This window comes from Ambystoma mexicanum, chromosome 1q (assembly GCF_040938575.1).
Source record: "Ambystoma mexicanum isolate Mex_15411 chromosome 1q, UKY_AmexF1_1, whole genome shotgun sequence".
Classification (NCBI taxonomy): domain Eukaryota; kingdom Metazoa; phylum Chordata; class Amphibia; order Caudata; family Ambystomatidae; genus Ambystoma; species Ambystoma mexicanum.
In genome coordinates, this window is record NC_090922.1 from 1,277,516,600 (window position 1) to 1,277,534,599 (window position 18,000).

At 43.4% G+C, this 18,000-nt stretch overlaps 1 protein-coding gene across 1 annotated transcript in view; it reads right to left on the bottom strand.

The window, feature by feature from the left end:
* C8A (complement C8 alpha chain) overlaps window positions 1-18,000 on the bottom strand; it is a 289,241-nt gene that overhangs the window by 56,525 nt on the left and 214,716 nt on the right. The window contains exon 9 of the mRNA XM_069642106.1: window positions 10,347-10,504. Coding sequence (XP_069498207.1) covers window positions 10,347-10,504 — 158 coding nt within the window. The remainder of the gene's footprint in view (window positions 1-10,346; window positions 10,505-18,000) is intronic.

Below are 18,000 nucleotides of genomic sequence, written 5' to 3' on the forward strand. Positions count from 1 at the left end.
GCAGTGATCATCTTTGCAGTTTGAGGGTTTTAGTGAGGCAATGGTTTTTTCAGTTTCATGAGTAGAGACTTTAGTGAATTTGAAAGGTGTTAAGCTAAGATTGGGAGCAGTCGTGGGTGTGGGCGTACTGGGAGTTTCGCTGATAGGGAGTGAGGCTTTTTTTAGGGTAATTCTGGATTGTAGTGTTTTCACTTTATTTGCGGGGGCGTTTTAGATATTGGTACACCATTGCTTGTCTTTGGGTACGTTGTCAGGTGGTGGTATAGGAGATTCAAGTTCTCGCAGGATTGCAAATAATTCCTTTGTATTGGAGCACGCGTTAGAGATTCTGTCATTATAGATGTCTTTTTTAGCTTGAATGATTGTTTTCTTGTAGTTGGTAGTGCATTGTTTGAGTTTAAGTTTGTTTTTAGCTGTGGGGGTGTGTCGCCATACAGTTTCAAGCTTCCTTTTTTCCAATCTCAGTTCTTTTAGATGGGGGGTGAACCAAATATTGAGGTGGGATTGTTGATTACTTTTACAATTCTTCAGAGGGGCGATGGTGTCCATGGCTATGGCCATGGTGTTGTTGTATATCTTGACCATGGTATCTGGGTCAGAATCTGTTGGCAGGGCATTGATGGTTGGTAGGAGTAGTGGTAAGATATTGTCAGGTGTGATATTTTTTCTGGATCTAGTGGACACCGATGGTGCCATTATTTTTTCAATCCTGAGCATCTTGTTGAATGTTAGGTAGAAGTTAATGAGGAAGTGGTCAGTCCACGGCTGGGGTGTAATTTTGGTGATGGTAGTAGGGCAGTTGGAGGTGGCTACCCAGTGTAATATTTTCCCTTTGTCGTGGGTGGGGGTGAGAACTTTTTGAGTGAGTCCGTGTCCCTCAAGCATGGTGGCAATAGCTTGCGCTTGTTTGTCATCTGGGTCATTAAGACCTAGGTTAAGATCACCAAGGATCATTGTCTGGGATGACCTTTTTGTGTTGCTCGCTAAGAGGCTGGATAATTCCTCTTCGAATAGGCGTAGGGGCCCTAGTGGCCTATAAATGAGATAGATAGTTAGGGTTTGGCATGGGGATACTGGTAATTTAGCGGTCAGGAGTTCACAGGATTTTAGGGTGGGTGGTGGTGTTAATCTTACATTCAGGTTGGATTTGGAGATGCTGGCTAAGCCGCCGCCTCTGGTGTTCTGGCAGTCTAGTCTTAGTAGTTGATACTCCTTTGGTATAGCTAGGGAGAGGGTTGGACCTGCTGTGTCATGTAGCCAGGTTTTTGTGACTGCTAGGAGGTCGAGGTTATCTAGTGTAAGAAGTTCGGCTATTTCAGTGGCATGGGCCACGACTGATCTAGCATTGATCAGTGCTCCTGTTATGGACGTTGTTTTAGCAAGACAGTTGATGTCAGAGGTAGCTAGGGTAGCTTCTTTGGTTATGGTGCTAGCAGGTAGTTGTGGTTTGGGATGCGTTAAGTTCCTACTCTGGTTTTTGGGAATGGTGCGACCGTTCGAGTAGACATTGCTAGGTGCCCGCGGTTCGTAGAGGGTGGAAAGTCTAGCACGAAGCCTAGCATTTCTATGGATAGTAGGGCAGGGTTCATATTTAGATTGGTCCATAGTTACCAGTATTAGCTGTAGGAGCAGCAGTGGGGCGTATGTTGATAGGGTCGTGCTAATATGCATACTGCTGACGTATAGGGTATTATAACTTATACTATAGCATATAGCTGGGTAGGCTGAGAACACAGGGGCACAGGGGTGACACGGTTGACAGGCTAAAGCAGCTAAAAAGCACAATATAGTGGCAGGCTAGATGCAACTATCAAGGCACGGTGTGATAACAGGCTAAAGCAGCTACAAACACAATATAGTGACAGGCTAGATGCAACTATCAAGGCACAGTGTGATAACAGGCTAAAGCAGCTACAAAACCCAATATAGTGGCAGGCTAGATGCAACTATCAAGGCACGGTGTGATATCAGGCTAAAGCAGCTACAAAACACAATATAATGGCAGGCTAAATCACCTAGGAAACACAGTGTGATGGGAGGCTGGATGCAGCTTGCAGTGGTAGTGCACTTTCAAATGACTAAATGTATGTGCATCAGTAGGGCAATACAGTAGCTAACAGTTGATACAGCATATGACTAGGTATAGCCCGACAAACGGCTCAGGCTAGCCGGCGATGGATAGTGTGACAGCCCCGGACTTTCTGCTAAGTACTGCACAACCATCTTCAGGACATGGAAAGCAAGACAATTGTGAGTTCGGTGGTCGTGCAGGTGTCCCATTGTAAATCTTCGGTGGCCATGGAGAAACTTGGTTTTATAAAATCACTGGAAGATCTACAATCGAGGGGAATGCAAATCGACCTCATAGCCATGGACAGACACGTTTGAATAGCCAAGACAATGAGAGAGCAGTATCCAAATATTAAACATCAATTTGATGTATGGCATGTTGCTAAATCAATCAATAAAAAAATCTCGGGCTGCAGGGAAAAAAAAAGGTTTGGAAGGTATTACGCAATGGTCCCAGTCATTCAGCAACCATCTTTGGTTGAGCTCAAAAACATGTGATGGGTCTGTGGAAATTCTACTGGAAAAATGGCGGTCACTAATGCACCACTGTTCCAACATTCACCACTGGACAGAAAACCAACATTTCAACCAATGTGAACATGCCCCTTTGTCCCCAGAGCAGGCACGGAAGAAGAAGTGGTTGATCCAATCTTCACCTCCAAACAAAGCCCTTGAGAAGATTGTGTTTGTTAAAACTCTATCATGAGATCTTAACGGACTCACAGAATTCTGTCACACAGGAGATTTGGAGTGTGCCACAATATGTGCCTAAAGTACAGACCAAAGAGATTGCATTTTGGCATCCAAGGGATGAAATGTTGGACTTTACTTGCGGTATTGGTGCATAACGAGAATGTAGGCCGGGAACAATCTAGGACTGCAGGAAATTAAGGGATGCTTCGCTACACTATGGCCTTTACGAAAAGAAGCAAAAAAGGGGTTGCCAAACCAGTATATGAGAAAATGGAATTCCATTTTGTGAAAGATCTTAAATGTCGTTGAGATGCATACTCATGGAATTGCGCACAAATCTGTTCAGAGCACACATACATTGCCACACCACAAAACATTGCCAGCATGCCATGTCCACCCAAAGCAGAGCTTGTTAAATCGTTCAAATCACGGTTTAAATGATTACCGTCTGGTTTTAGTTTTTCCCAAAAATTTTCTTTAAACTGTACAAATAAAGTATGCAATTTCTATTTTTAAAATCTATGCCCTCAGTGCTTTTCTTAAAAATATAATTCAACTATTAAGATTGCTTTCACATTTCACAGTTTAGTCGAGATACTGTGGAACCTTAATTTTTCGTGTTAATGACCAATGGGTAACAGTGTTTAAGAATATTTGGGTTTTGGCAGTTCACTTGCAGGCTCGTCCTACAAAAGGGATTAGACCTAGGCCACAAAACATTTGACCATTCTAGGTACGCAATAAGTACTGACTGTGAAAACATACCATGGGGTAGGAGGCCATGAGATAAGCAAAGGTGGGCCTATCACTAGACACATTTTGACTCATTTTATGAGTTACATCGACTATAATTTCGGAATAGGGGGCATTCTGTCATTGTCAATTTTTCCCCTACAGCTCAGCAGCGCCACAAAAAACGAGCAGTGACAGCCACAAAATTCCCTGTGCCCGTGCTTCAAAATTCATGTTATCATGGATGAGTTGACACGGGATGTTGTGAGGTAAGAATGTATGTTCATTTTGATTGAAGATCACCAGCTTTGAATTTTTGCTTGGGAGATGGGAGGCCCACGCGTCCAGCGCACAGTATAAGGTTGTGTTGTTTTTTTACCTTGAGAGGCAGGGACCATTCCGAAAGGGATTGAATTGAAGGGGGGGTGTAATAATGTATGATGTGATAAGATTGCCCATTCCGAAACTGCACCTAGTTACATATAAATTCAGTTTATGAGAAATCATTGACACGAACGGAGGAGTCTGCATTACGTTCTGCAAAGCGCCAGGAGAATGGAAATGCCAAATATAATGTAAGTTTCTCTTTAGATGATTTCATACCAGAACTAGTCGAAATACGAATAGCTGACAGTTATTGCTCGGTCACATTGTACTTGTTCGTTCTGTGTGGCATATTGCAATGAAGTGCCAGTACAACCTTTGTGTGCTGGGCTATCTACCGGGCACATGGGCAGGCCAGCATCGAGACACATGCAGACCACCACTCGTTTCTCTCTGACTCTATGCTAATAAATCATTACATTGTTTTTGCACCTCGAATTCTTGCCCCAGTTTACGCATTACGTTTAGAGCTCAACATTCTCGATCGCACTAGCCTCGGAAGCAAATTGCAGAGTACTTTGATATTCCACATTGTATTCTCTCGGTTCACATTGTGTCACCTCTGCGCTAATAAAGAAAATGATTAATTGTAATAAAGATCGGCTACTGAGACACATTTCGATTTTTATCTTTTGCAAACAGGTACATTGTGCTGTTCTGCGATTGTCATCTATTCCAGACCCCGACCGATGGCTTCTTGAACCGCCAGCTGCAGCTACATGTCAATCACTGGATCTACTTAACTGTATTTTGGGACGATAGAGAAGTTCCAATCTGTCCATACGCGGTACCGACGATTAGGAGCAACATAACAACGTTTACGGTGGTCTAGTGCCAAGTTGATGCACCAGCCTTGGAATTCACCGAGCGACCGAAGTGCTTCATTTAGACAAAAGGAAACAGCGCGTGACTCACGATAAACATTTATGGATTTATGGAACGAGAGCAAAGAAAAAAAATTCCAATTTCTAAGTTCATGTCAGACGCTGAATGTTATTGAATGAATTAGTGTGAAATAAATGTACTTTACCAATTGTACAGTCTTGCTTTTTCCTTTTAAAGTACAGTTTCATATTACTAATTGTGACGCGCTGTGCTGTGAGACGATGTGTGTTGTTTTCCGGGTTCCGCGTCTAGTCGCGTAGGTGACGACAGGGTGCGTTTGGCTACGCTGCCCAGCAATGTCACAGAGAGAGGCAGAGAATATAAATGATTTGGTGATGCCAGGCTCAGGGGCAGGGGATATGATTTAGTGCCGCAAACGCAGGTCACCCAGGGCGATGCAGCAAGTGATAAGATTATCACAAAATGGCCGCGCCCTGCTGCCTGATTTTGCTTGTGTTCAAGAGACGAAAACTCGGGTAAGGTGCATAGGAAATGTTTGTACGATCAATCGAATTATGGTTAAAAGCACATGGCCGAACCATAGGGACAATAATATTTCTGACCGAACAATTTGTTTAACTCACAGTAAAGGTAATATTCTTAATCTCATCACCACCACCATGCCCACCCTGCATCAGAGCTTTCCAATTCCCCTCAACTGGTCAGACAATCTGGTAATCCCCTTTACATTAATGACACCACACCAGTCAAGCAAATCCATTGGAAACCCAATAAGCAAGCCTTCAGTTAATTAAAAAATGTGTAAGTGGAGGCTCTCACAGAAGGCCTTCAAGAGAACTCCACAAGCCTATTTCTGAATTCAGTGCCCCATTATGCACTGCCTCCTTCCCCATCAATACACAAACACTCTGAGACTCCCTCTCAGACCACTTCAACAACTTAGCCCTAGAAAGAAATATCACCATTGTTACTAAAATAGAATCGCTCACCCCTACCTCCCTGCGACCTCGACCAGACATTAGAACCTCCTTCCAACAAGTGACTAAAGCCACCCCTCAGTGTCCCCTGGGAACCCTGCCTGCCTACTCTACTAAAAGAAATCCTAACTTCAACCTGAGCCAGCGATACCGCAAGAAATATCGTCAACACCTCGTCAACACATCTCTCATTTCCAGCACCTTCCCTGCAAAATTCAAGACCTCCCACATAAAGCCCATGCTCAAAAAGCCCTCACTCGACCTCCTTGTCTCAACCAATTACAGACCCATATCAAACAACCGACTTGTAGCTAAACTAATTGACCAAACAGCCTGCTCACAACTATGCCATTTCACAGAATCCAATCAGATCCTCTTCCCTACCCCATCTGGTTTCAGACCCTTATAAGAAACTGAATCATGAAAAGTAGCCACCTTGGATGATCTTAAAAGACACTCAGAATTGGAAGGTTATGCCATACTAGTCTACTCAAACTCTCGGCACCCTTAAGAACCATTGACCACCCCACCCGAATGGACAGACTCCTCTCTCTCGGCAACAGGGACTCAGCTTTGAAATGGATATTCTCCTTCCTCTCCAACAGATCCCAAATAATACACCTGCCGCCTTTTTCGACTCCCCACCCAGTTGTCCACAGAGTGCCATGGGGTGCTGCTCTCCCCACTCCTCTTGAACCTCTACCTAAGCCCCCTTCCTGCACGCATTTGATCCCAAGGTCTCTCTTTCTATTACTATGCAGAAGAAACCCAAAGTGTCTTAAAAATCCCAATTATCCTCCCCCGAATCACATCATGCTTTTCAGAAATCGAACACAGGATGACTGCCAAACCCCTCAAATAAATTCTGTGACATAAATCTTCTACCTACACATGCCCATTCTCCACAGCATCTCTACCTACCTGACCTTCACACACACAGTCTCTGCTATCATCCTTTCAGTCTTAGACTATGCCAAAGTCCTATACCTGGAGGCCCCTACATCACAACCTATAAAACTCAAATGAGTACAAAACACTGCATCAAGGCTACTCCTCCTAGCCCTAGACCCTAGAGAACACATCACACCTGCCCTCTGTTTCCTTCACTGGCTGCCGATCGGTCGACGATCCACCTTAAAGGCCATGTGCATGTCCCACCGAACTCTCCACAACACAGTACCAGTATATCTGCAGCATAATCTATGAGGACATCTTGGAGTAAGACACAGACAACAGATTCAAAGTGAAAACAAACACTTTTATTAACTTAAATGTCAGGACGGCAAAATGCATATCTTGCCCTACACAATGGTGGGAGTTCCCTACCAGACCAAAACTAAGGAAAGTCAAAGTGCCCAAATTCAACTTAGAAATCTGTCTGTGTCCAAAACCTATACTTGCCCTCACAGCTAATCGTATATCATTTGTAGGGATGTCAGCAACAAACAATATAGTATTCAGCATAAAGTTTGGAGCTTGGTCCAGCTCGCAGCTCCCTTCTCCAAGTATAAAGTAGTTCTAACAAAAGTCTTCAAATCCATATAGGATTGACCAATACTAGGTTCCCTTCCCCAAGTTCCAGAACACAGTTCAAAATACCAAATATCCTGAGGCTCTGTCCTCAAGACAGGCCCTCATTATGAGTATGGTGGTCTGGAAACATTGGTGCCAGTAGCAACATAGCAGCACCCTTTCCAGACCAACATACTTCGAGAATGCCGATAGTGGCCCGGGAGCTGGGACTCTGTGGAACCAAAAGAGGCGTGAAAGGGGAGCCGTGCTGGAAGGCTGCCCCTTTTTCTGTAGCTCTAGGGCCCTCATTACGACCCAGGCGGTAAGTTACCGCCTGGGTCGTACCCTTACCACCATGGCGTAAACTATGTTTACGCCATGGTGGTTGGCGGATTTACCGCCCCATTCCAAGGTGAGTGGGGCGGTAAATCCCCATTTCCCATTTTACCCTTCCCCATTCCCATTTTCGCCCCCTAGGGCATAATGGGAATGGGGAAAGGCGATAATTACGGCACCGTAAATTACGGTGCCGTAATTATCGCCAAGGTCCCTTTGCGGCATGGATTTTAACGGCTGCAAAAAAGCAGCCGTTAAAAGCCATCCCGCAAAGGGAACCTTGTAATCAGGCGTTAAGGGTCGGCGCTGTTTACGGCGCCGTAAACTTCTTAACGCCTGAGTCAGAATGAGGGCCTAGGTGTTTGTTCTCCTGGGGTCAAAAGCCGACCCAGGAGTGCCTAAGGGGCAGGAGGTGGAGCCCTGAAGCAAAGACCAGAAGGCCGGAGATCTGCACTTCGGAATTCACATTGAAGCATACAGTGAGTTTCTAAGCAATCAGAAGCCCGGTATGTGACTGTGTGATGATACACGCAAAGAAACTTTGTATCAGAGTGGTTGCGTGAATGGTGAGACAGGTTTTCTAAGGTCTCCGATTTGATTCCTTACAAATCAGCAAACAATAAGACTTGTTAACTCTGGAATAAGAGAAAATACTTTGTTACAGAGTGGTCGCATGCAGGTGAAAGCATGTTTTCGAAAATCTCTGCACTCTCTATATTATTAAAAGTGCTATTTTAATGGTGGCGTTAGTATTAATACTAGTCATATCTTTGAATGAATGGTAGGGAAGTAATTATAATTGTTAATTTATAACATGGAGTGCTATACAAGGAGTGGTTTCAAAGCGAGGGACCGGGATTCAAACCTGTGCTGCACTGCGTTGTCTTGCTTCCATGACAAAAGTGTTGCCCAAGAGCTATCCTTCCACCCTATATTAATAGTGATCTGATTGCAAAGTCCAAAAATGAGCTGATGAGTTAAACGCCTTGATGCAGATGGCTACAGTTCAAGCAGAAAGACTCACGCTTTAGCTGTCTTGAGCTTAGAGCCCAAATGTGTCCACATTGTAAAGGAAACATTGCGGAACAGCAAGGTAAATAGGTTTGGACACTATAAAGTATTCCCTTAAATACCAAATATTGGTGTGCACCAACACTGTCTTTTCACCAGATGAAGGATAGCTCTTTCATCTGGATCTCTTGAAATCGGGACCAACGTGATTAAATGGAGTTAAATGTCGCTAGGAATGTAGAGAACTATCCTGTTTCCGTTGCAGGTACCACAGTGCAAGCATTGGTCTGAAAATAACCCTGTCTGCGCGGTGCTTCCACCTGCACCAGCTTCCATCAGGCTATGCCAGACACAGAGGTGAGAGTCACACAGGGAGAGAGAGCAGGTCTGAAAGCATCCCTCTCTGAATAACACATATGTGCTGTGGAGCCTAAACACAGCATAATGGTTACGAGCTAACATTTAAAAAATAAGGCTGCGTTTGGGGATGACTTTGGCCACCATGTTCACACCAAGGGAGCCAAATGGTGAACTAGTAAATGTGTCCTAGCATGGTTGGACTGAGAGGTAAAAGAGGTCCTGGGAATCATGTTCGAAGTGGCCCCAAATGACACACTTTCACCAAGCCAAACCCATTTACTGTAAACAAATGAGGCCCAGTGTGCTGAGGCCTTCCGGGAAATCTCCAGAGTTCCCCAAAGGCCAGTACACGCCTGTGTCCTAGCACAGGCCTTTCAAACAACATGAACTTTTAGAAAATCAACGGTAAAATAGAACCCCCTCCCATGGCATTTTTACTACAAGCATGGAACCAAAATGAGGATTTATCAACAGGTGCTATTTTAAAGCAATCCTCCTCTGCTTCCCAGGAGACCTCATGGCTTGTCTTGCTTGCCCCATGCCCCGCGTGTGAACAGTGATGTCGAGTATATCTCAGATCATCTGATTCATTGAAGAAAAATATGTAATGAAGTTTAATTCGTAGTGTATTGAACGGGCATTGGCAAAGACAATAAGTTGTAGAGCACGTCAACATTGACTTCTGGCCTTCTGCTGTGAAGAGAAGGCCCCTGAGGGGTTTATACAGTTTCTTTTTTTTCATCTTATCTTTTAGCCATATAAAAAATAGTGAGTCAAGATCTAAGGGAGACCTCCCTCCAAAAAGAAGCCCAAAATGCCCTGATTCCTCCTGTACCTTTCAGTGGTGCCACAACATATATCCTTTGCTAGTGCTTGTTTTCGTTGGCCTCATGTACACAGTGCATTGAACTGGCTTTGTTAAAGGAAACTATGCTCAATTGTAACTATGGTTATTTTCTTCGGGCCACTTTCTCAACATTGTTTATTTCTGTTAAACCATGAGAGTTGATCGGAATCTGCATTGCATCTTCCTAGGAAACAAAACGTAATTGATGGCATATTAAATACATGACTACGATGCCGAACATGTATATTCTTCAAATTGTTTAATAACTTGCCTGTAACTGTAACATAGCAGTGAGTTGAGTAACAAAGTGCTGAAAGTTATTGCCATAAAACTTCCCCAAAGTCCTCTCAACAATAACATGTGCTAACAGCTACTGCAGCATTAAGCTTTAGTCACACATTCCCCCCATTGCTATTGCTATGAAATTCCAAAAGGTGAAAATTGATATATAAGCCATGGTCCATTATCTTTCATTTTGTCAGATGCCAGACTCTCAATAATAAGAAAATATGAGATGATCTGGTCTGCTTCACCTGCATTGCTTTCAGTTTCAAGTTTCTAGGACTGGGGAGTCTTACCTCAAAATCAATAACAGCGGGATTATATTTTAACGACCTTCCCCAGTGACGGTAAGTGTCTGCGTTCCAAATGTTTGTGAGCCCGCCGCTCGACCCGGTGTCTCCTCCGCGGACAAGTGAAATGATATCTTCAACAGCAGACTCCTTTGAATCGGAGACTGGAAATAAACATTTCAGAAATGGACGTTACTCTTCCTCCTTGGCACCACGACATGATCAAAATAATGCAAAATTACTTAATGAGAAAGCTATGAGACAACACAGAGGAAGCACCAACATTACAAAGCAAATATGTCCCACTCATTGTGACATCATCAATTCAAAAGATAGGTTTTCAATTTTCCTCAAGGGGATTCAATGCAGAAATACGTTTTTCCCAGCAGTCCCTGATGGACAGAAAGGGCTGTGCTGCACTGAATAAAACAGTGAAATAAGATATGAAGGTCATGGGAATGAGCATGATTTACTAGTTTTACATTGTTTAATCTCTGACCAATGTGGTCATAAAAACCATCTCTGTCAGGTCTTGGGGCCCCATCCACACTGACTCCTCTGCCATCTTGGCCAGTGTCTTGCTCTTCTGCACAACTTCTCAGCAGGGCCATCTAAAGCACTTTTGGGGCCCTGGGCACGGACATCTTTGGACCCCCCTCCACCAAATCAAAGGAATTAAGGGATCACGAATACTGGTCGCGCCCCCCTGCCCTCCACCCGTCGCGCTCACAACCTATAGGTTGATATGCTGTCTCGCAGCATAATAAGCATGTTTATTCCCTTTAAGTCCCCTTACCCTTTCATTCTTGTTCTACTCAGAATGATAAACAAGTAGCATAAGAAGACCAACATTAGCAGTGTACGAAGAGGTTACTGTTCCGGTACATACAAGATACTTTTTATCAGTAGCATCCAGGAAGGTATGCAGACTGTAGTATTAATGCAGGACTATATGTAAAAGGTACATGTAACCCATAATAGACAGAGAACCCATATTAGCTGCCTCAAAGAATGCAAAAGTGCTCATGCGTGGATAGAGGAGACCAATTGGAAGGAAGGAGAAAGCTACACATACCATAGCATGGATAGAGTACGCAGATTAGAAGCTACCAGGAAGGTGTCTTGATCCAGACAGACTGAGATTAGAAGTCGGATATTGTTTTCAAATAGTCTTGCCATTAGATATCAAAGGAACACATGCCTCTGGTGTGCAATATAAATATGCTCACTATTAAGTGGAAGCAACTCTATAGCCAGGGGACTGGCAATATTGAGAGGTTAGGCAAGACAAGATTAAATGAGATGCCCAGGACCAAACATTGGTTAGGGGTTGAAGCTGGGATTTGTGCCAACTCTGCAAATTCTTCATTTGAACACTTTCTTTTCCAGTTCTTACCGTGAACTAAAACAATCTAATTTTATAAAAACGGACTTGGAAAGTACACAAATGACATTACTAAACATGACCATTTTCGAACAAAATATTATAGAATAGTGTTATGCAAAAGGGGAATGATTCTAACTTCATTCTCTCCATCATCAAGGAAAGTATATAAGTACCAGCAGGTCAATCGATGTAATTTAACACATTTGTAATTTAAAGCTTTAAATACTTCCAAAACAATGGCTTGTGACATTTTGATTTATGCACGTGCATAAAAACCTTTCACTTTTACCATAAAGCAAACCGTTTTTTGTGTCACACAAGCAGACCTAAAAATATGCTTGCCTGAGGCCTGCTCTCTACTGTCTACCACCCCTTCCACTCAAATGGCCTATATAAGAGAAAATATCAAGTAATGGGCTAAACAATACCACCAGCATGCGAGAAGGTAAACCTCACAGAAGACAGCACAGTAATGTACGAGGTATTAGATGATTTGACCAGGATCACTGTATCGTCTGCTGGCAAATCCACGATACAAGCATGAACGCTTTCATTCCATAGGGCCTCATTACGACCCTGGCGCTAATGGGTTAACGGCGCCGTAAAAGGATGCAGCGCCGTTAACCCATTAGCGCCTGATTACGAGGTCCCTTTGCGGGACCCGACCTTAACGGCTGGTCTACACCAGCCGTTAAAGTAGGGACCCGCAAAGGGACCTTGGTGCTAAGTACGTTACTGCAATTTGCGGTACCGTACTTAGCGCCTTCCCCATTCCCATAGAGCCCTATGGGGCGAAAATAGGAATGGGGAAGGGCCATGGTTGAATGGGGAATTATCGCCCTGCCAACCATGGAATGGGGTGGTAATTCCCCATTGAACCATGGTGGACCCGTTACAACACCGGCACCAACCATAGTGCTAATAGCGTCATGGTTTAGCGCCGGTGTTGTAATGCGGGCCATAGTCTTAAATTTGGATACTTTTTCACCTCTTGGACTAACAGTTTATGCTCATTGTTGGAGGCAATTGCCTAGGTTTTACAACACCCCATCTGATCAAACCAATTTCTAGACCTTCACCATACGGTTGATATGTTACTTTTTATAGCAACCCCTATCTGGTGCAGATACATTGCTAATAATAATAGATGTTGTTCTGCAAAGCCAAGTACATACGCAGGCAGGTTTATAAACAACAGACATAGGAACAGACATCAGACAGCCTTGCTGGAATGTGATATTCTAATTTTACATATGAACACATATCTCTGCAATGGGTGCTTCACGCACTGAGCTAACTTCGGAACCATTGTGGCACTCAATTTATCAATATGCATTTCACTGTTGCCTACTGCACATGATCAACATAATTCCCAACGGAAGGAAAGAATGCTACAGAGTTGTACAATAAGGAACACACAAACTATATATATCACAGTGAACACAGAAACCAATACATGATGAATTGATCAAGGCAGAATGTACTTGTCAAAACAGAAAGGCAATGGGTTTAGAGCCTCAGCAGTACTCCATAAAATATCCTGACGTGTGCTATTTAAGACTGGTGCATAATGGAATCTTACTTCTTGAGATCAGGCAGCCCTGTGGCGCCCCCTCCAAGGTGGGGGCCCTGGGCAAGTTCCCCTTTTGCCCTCCCATAAAAACGTCTCTGCTTCTCAGCCTGTGTTGGGCCAACCAGGCCTCAACATAACTTTGTCTACTAAATGGCTAACTGGTGGCCATCCTCCTACCCAACTGCTCGCAATTCCATTGGCTTGCCCGTTTTTCTATCACCACCATTTCCTCCACTCTGATTGCAAATTCCTCTTTTTGTGACCACCACCCATCCTGACACCTTCACCTCTTACATTACTGTTCTCACCACTTGTTCCACTCTACCACCTCCTCTTCTCTGGATTACTCAACCTCTACTCACAATGCCACCGCCAGCTTTCTTGCTAAAAATCACCTCCTCTGCTGAAACAACCACCTGCTCCACTGAGTTCTCCCTGCTTCCTGGGAATCTCCCAGCTTCCTGTGAACTCCGACAAATGTCTTTGTGGATGTCCCAGGGAAAGGTGGCACTTTATCAAAACACATGTTGCCATCAGCATTGGAGAGAAATGACTTCCCATCACGGGAAAATGTCTATTTTAATTGAATTCATTTATTTATTGTGTGTTTAGTACAAAACGGCACTTTTCAGACATCAATTATCAGACACTTAAAATTAGAGAAAACAAAATTAATCAATGAATTATTTACTTGCAGATACAATCTTTGCATATTTAAAACTTTAGATTTTAAACTTTAAAACTATAAAATCATAACAAATCATTAACAGTTGCAATCCTAATGGATCTTATCATTAAAACAGTATAAAAATGTAAAAGTACTAAAAGAGCAGCAAGTGAACGTACTAATAACCAAGAGCACTGAATGGAACAAACAATCTGACATCAGGGTTTATTGACAGCTTCCAACCATTTAATAATATCTGTGCAACACTAAAGATGAGTAGGAAAAAGGAGAATAATGACTCTTTCTGCTATACCAAAACGATTTTCAAACATTCTAGTAACCTGATAGAGAGTGAAATTTCATTTGTATTGAGGATTCTGATCCATAAATCATCCTGGACGCATGTATGCATGGACGCAACACAGTTTTTTCCGGCCCACAACAGATGCAGAGCTGGACAAGATGCACACATATGTTTTAGAGTGTCGTCATTTATAGCACAGTATCTGCATAGCTTTTCCCCCTGAAGGACCTTTTTCCTTTTGACCAAAACATCCATAGTGGGGAACAGATTTAACTTTACCCTCAACATTGGGGTCCTAAATTCCTTAGATGGGTGCTTTCTCAGATATGGGGCTGGGATGTTATAATTCCTCTGTGTCCAGGTAAAATGATCATTAAAGCAACAATATTCCAACAAAACAACCCGAAGCTCTATCCACACATATCTAAATAGTTTTTGCTTTACTTTGTTAGGATCGTCCATTGATTCATCGATTTTAGACAGAGTCTCCATACACCATACGGCCCAATTCTTCAATACCTTACAAGTACCTTTAACCCACAATTCATTCAGATAAACAAAGAACGAGTGGAGTGGAGAGACTATGCCAGCATACAACTGAAGCTTTCCCCAATCAATCACAGTCTGAAATGGCAATTGCCCCAATTCAAAAATAATTCTTGCATTAGGGACTGAGGCCGGTAGACACAGCACCCGTCTCCATAACTTGGCCTCTAACCTTGCCCAACAAACCCGTCTCCCCTGTTTGCGCGCCATACACCGACTTTTGAACACTTTTCTGTTTATACAATTTCAAGATGGGCAAAAGTGAGACCCTTCCAAACTATCGAATTGGATCAGTTGGCTAGTCGCTGCCAGATATGTTGTCTACAATTCAGCTTCCGGCACCTTTCTACCATGTCCACCGTAAATGCATAAGCCTAGATATTTATAACCACCTCTAAAGCGTGACCTCGCAATACCCAAGCACATTTTTTCCATTTACTCTTCACCCTATTGAGCACCAAAACTTTAGATTTCAAGGTGTTGATTGAAAGGTCAAGTTTACTTAAGAAATCCTCAACCAGCTTTAAGGCTCTTTGCAAGCCTATTGTAGTCATGTCACAGATAACGTCATCTGGGTAAGCTAAACATTGTACTGCCAGGTTTCCCAGCTTAGGCGTGTTTGTCCTAGCATTTTTCCAACACGCAAGAATGTCCTTTATATAAAAACAGAATAGAAACGGTCCGAGGACACACCCCTGTTACAGTCCCTGGTTTGTCTCTATCCAGCGGGAGAAAGCATCAGGCGAATCAAGTCTGATTTTGACTTGTGTTCCACAATGCAGAGCCTCCAAAATGCCAATCAGTGCTTGGGAGCATCCACTACCCAAAAGAATTTTCCAGAGGATGGCCCTATTAACATGGTCAAAATCTTTACTGATATCCAGGAAGAACAAATAAACCAGCCTCCTTTGATCCTTTGCTTGCACCTCCAAAAGTGCCAAAAACAAAGCAATTTAGTGCTTCACCCACCATATTCTTAACATCTGCCTGGTAGGGGTCAAAGACAGTTAGCACCCCTAGCCCAGTCTTGTAATTTCTTTATAGCAAAAACTTTGCTTGAGGAATCCAGAGAAGACATCGGCCTATAATGCCTCTGGGACAATCTGTCACCTCCCTTAGAGACTAAGACAATCAAGGCCTAACACCAAGCCTCTGTAAGATTCCTAGTTACCAAATGTTACCAAATAAAGATGACAAAAATTGGGCCCAGAGCTGAACGCTCGATTTGAAAGTCAAATTAGTCAACCCGTGTTAGGGAGAATTCTCATTCTATGGCTAATATCCCTTACCTATAGAGCCCCCCAGCAGCTTTTCTGGATTTGAAGGCTTTGTTTTTTTTCCTGCTAATAGTGTGACCCTTTTTCCCATTCTTAAGAATATTTGCTATGTGTGTTCTAGGCTATTTTTTGTGTTTAATGTCTATGGGGTTTATCCACCATCATATGTACTTATCACCTTGTATGAAACATGTATTGTGCATGCTATATTTGTCCCATGTGAATGTGAGTGTTGGGAAGAGGACTAAGGGCATTCTGTGTTGAAGTCACCAAGAACCATAACTCCCTCTTCTGGAATTTCCCCCAGCGGCTTCTTCCATGTTAACAGATTCAGGGTTTAGGTATACATTTACCAGCAAAGACTAGTTCAACCCTCCCCCATCTTTTCCCATCCCTTCCAACAAGATTGCCAACCGCGGTGCTGCCAAACGAATAAAAGGTATGCTCCTTTAAATCGCGGTCCGGGTGGATGGCTACCTGGCTATCCGGCCTCCAAGTGCTGGGCACTGGTGATTCGACCAAGGCAGGTCCAAGAAGGCGATTCGCAAACTGTTTTGCCCCACCAGCTCAAGGGAAGAAGGCTCTTTCAGATGAAGATCTCCTCTCGTCGTGTGGAGAAAAGTGGTGAGACGCTGCAGCAAGGCTTCAACGGTGGTTCAATCATTGCAGATGTCTTTGGCTACTCTCCTCTTTGGCAAAAGTTTGCCAAAGTGAAGTGTATTGCAGTCAACCAAAATGGTCGGATCACAATGTGGCAGCCTGAAATGAGGATTTGACTTTTGTGTCCTGTAACTCTAGGGGTTTTGTGAACATTTTGAATAACCCAGATTTGTTTTCCTCTTATGATATGGTGTGTTTTCTGGAAACACTGCTTGTGGACACACCGATTATATAGATGGTTATGATGTAATCTACGTCGAAGCCAAACGAGGCTCCAGGGTTCGCCCTTTTGGAGGGCCATTGATTGCTGTTTAGAGAAGTTTGGACATTGTATTTCAAAAAAATAGATTTGAAAAGAAGCATCCACTCTATTGGGGCTAAATGATTCAGGTTGATGCAACATGATTTCCGCAAGACCCTGGCTTATGCTGGTGATTCCGGCAGAGCCCCCTGGTTAGTTTTAAAGTTCAATGAGAGTCTTACTCGCTTCCCCAGTGCATGGGAAATAACAGGAGCCAACATAGATACATCAGAAACCAGGTCTACCCGAGGTGAAATGTCCCCATCCACCATAGAATTGATGTTTTCCTCCATCCTAGATAGAGCTTAATTCATATTTCCCATAACCTTGTTCATATAATTGCCGTATGTGGATGTTGCTGGATTTTCCAGGCCATGATCTCCCTGATCAAAATGAATCTGCTGCCCTGCATCACCCACAGTAGCTGTCGATTTGTTCCCCTCGAGGTTAGTCCCAGGTGACAACCCTGTACTCCTAAGGGTAGCCACCATTGCCTGAAGAATAGGCATTGGTATGCTCTTGTTGAAAACAATCAAATTTGAAGGGCAGGTGCACGCCACTGGAGGACAAACCACAGATAAGGGGTTCAAAGGCTAATGGCCTGTAGTCCCCCCAAACACACCATTTCTTGATTGGATTTCTCGCGTATTCCCACTCAGTGTTCTTATAAAGGGCTCAAAGACTGAATGCCCACAGTCACCCCCAAAGCACGCAGATGTATATGCCACAAAACAGTCAAAATTTCAATTTCCAGAATGTTTTATAGTTCTCAGTGCTTTTTCTTACTGCCTTTAATAGCAGCCGGTGCAAAGAGTAATCAATTACCCAATTCCCTTACAGCCTGAAGTTCGAGTTTGTTGGGTGTCTCAGGCTAGGGCAGCAGGCAGCGTTTGCACAAAAGTACAAAATGAGTAAATAGGTAACCAACAGGATCTTGCACTGCTT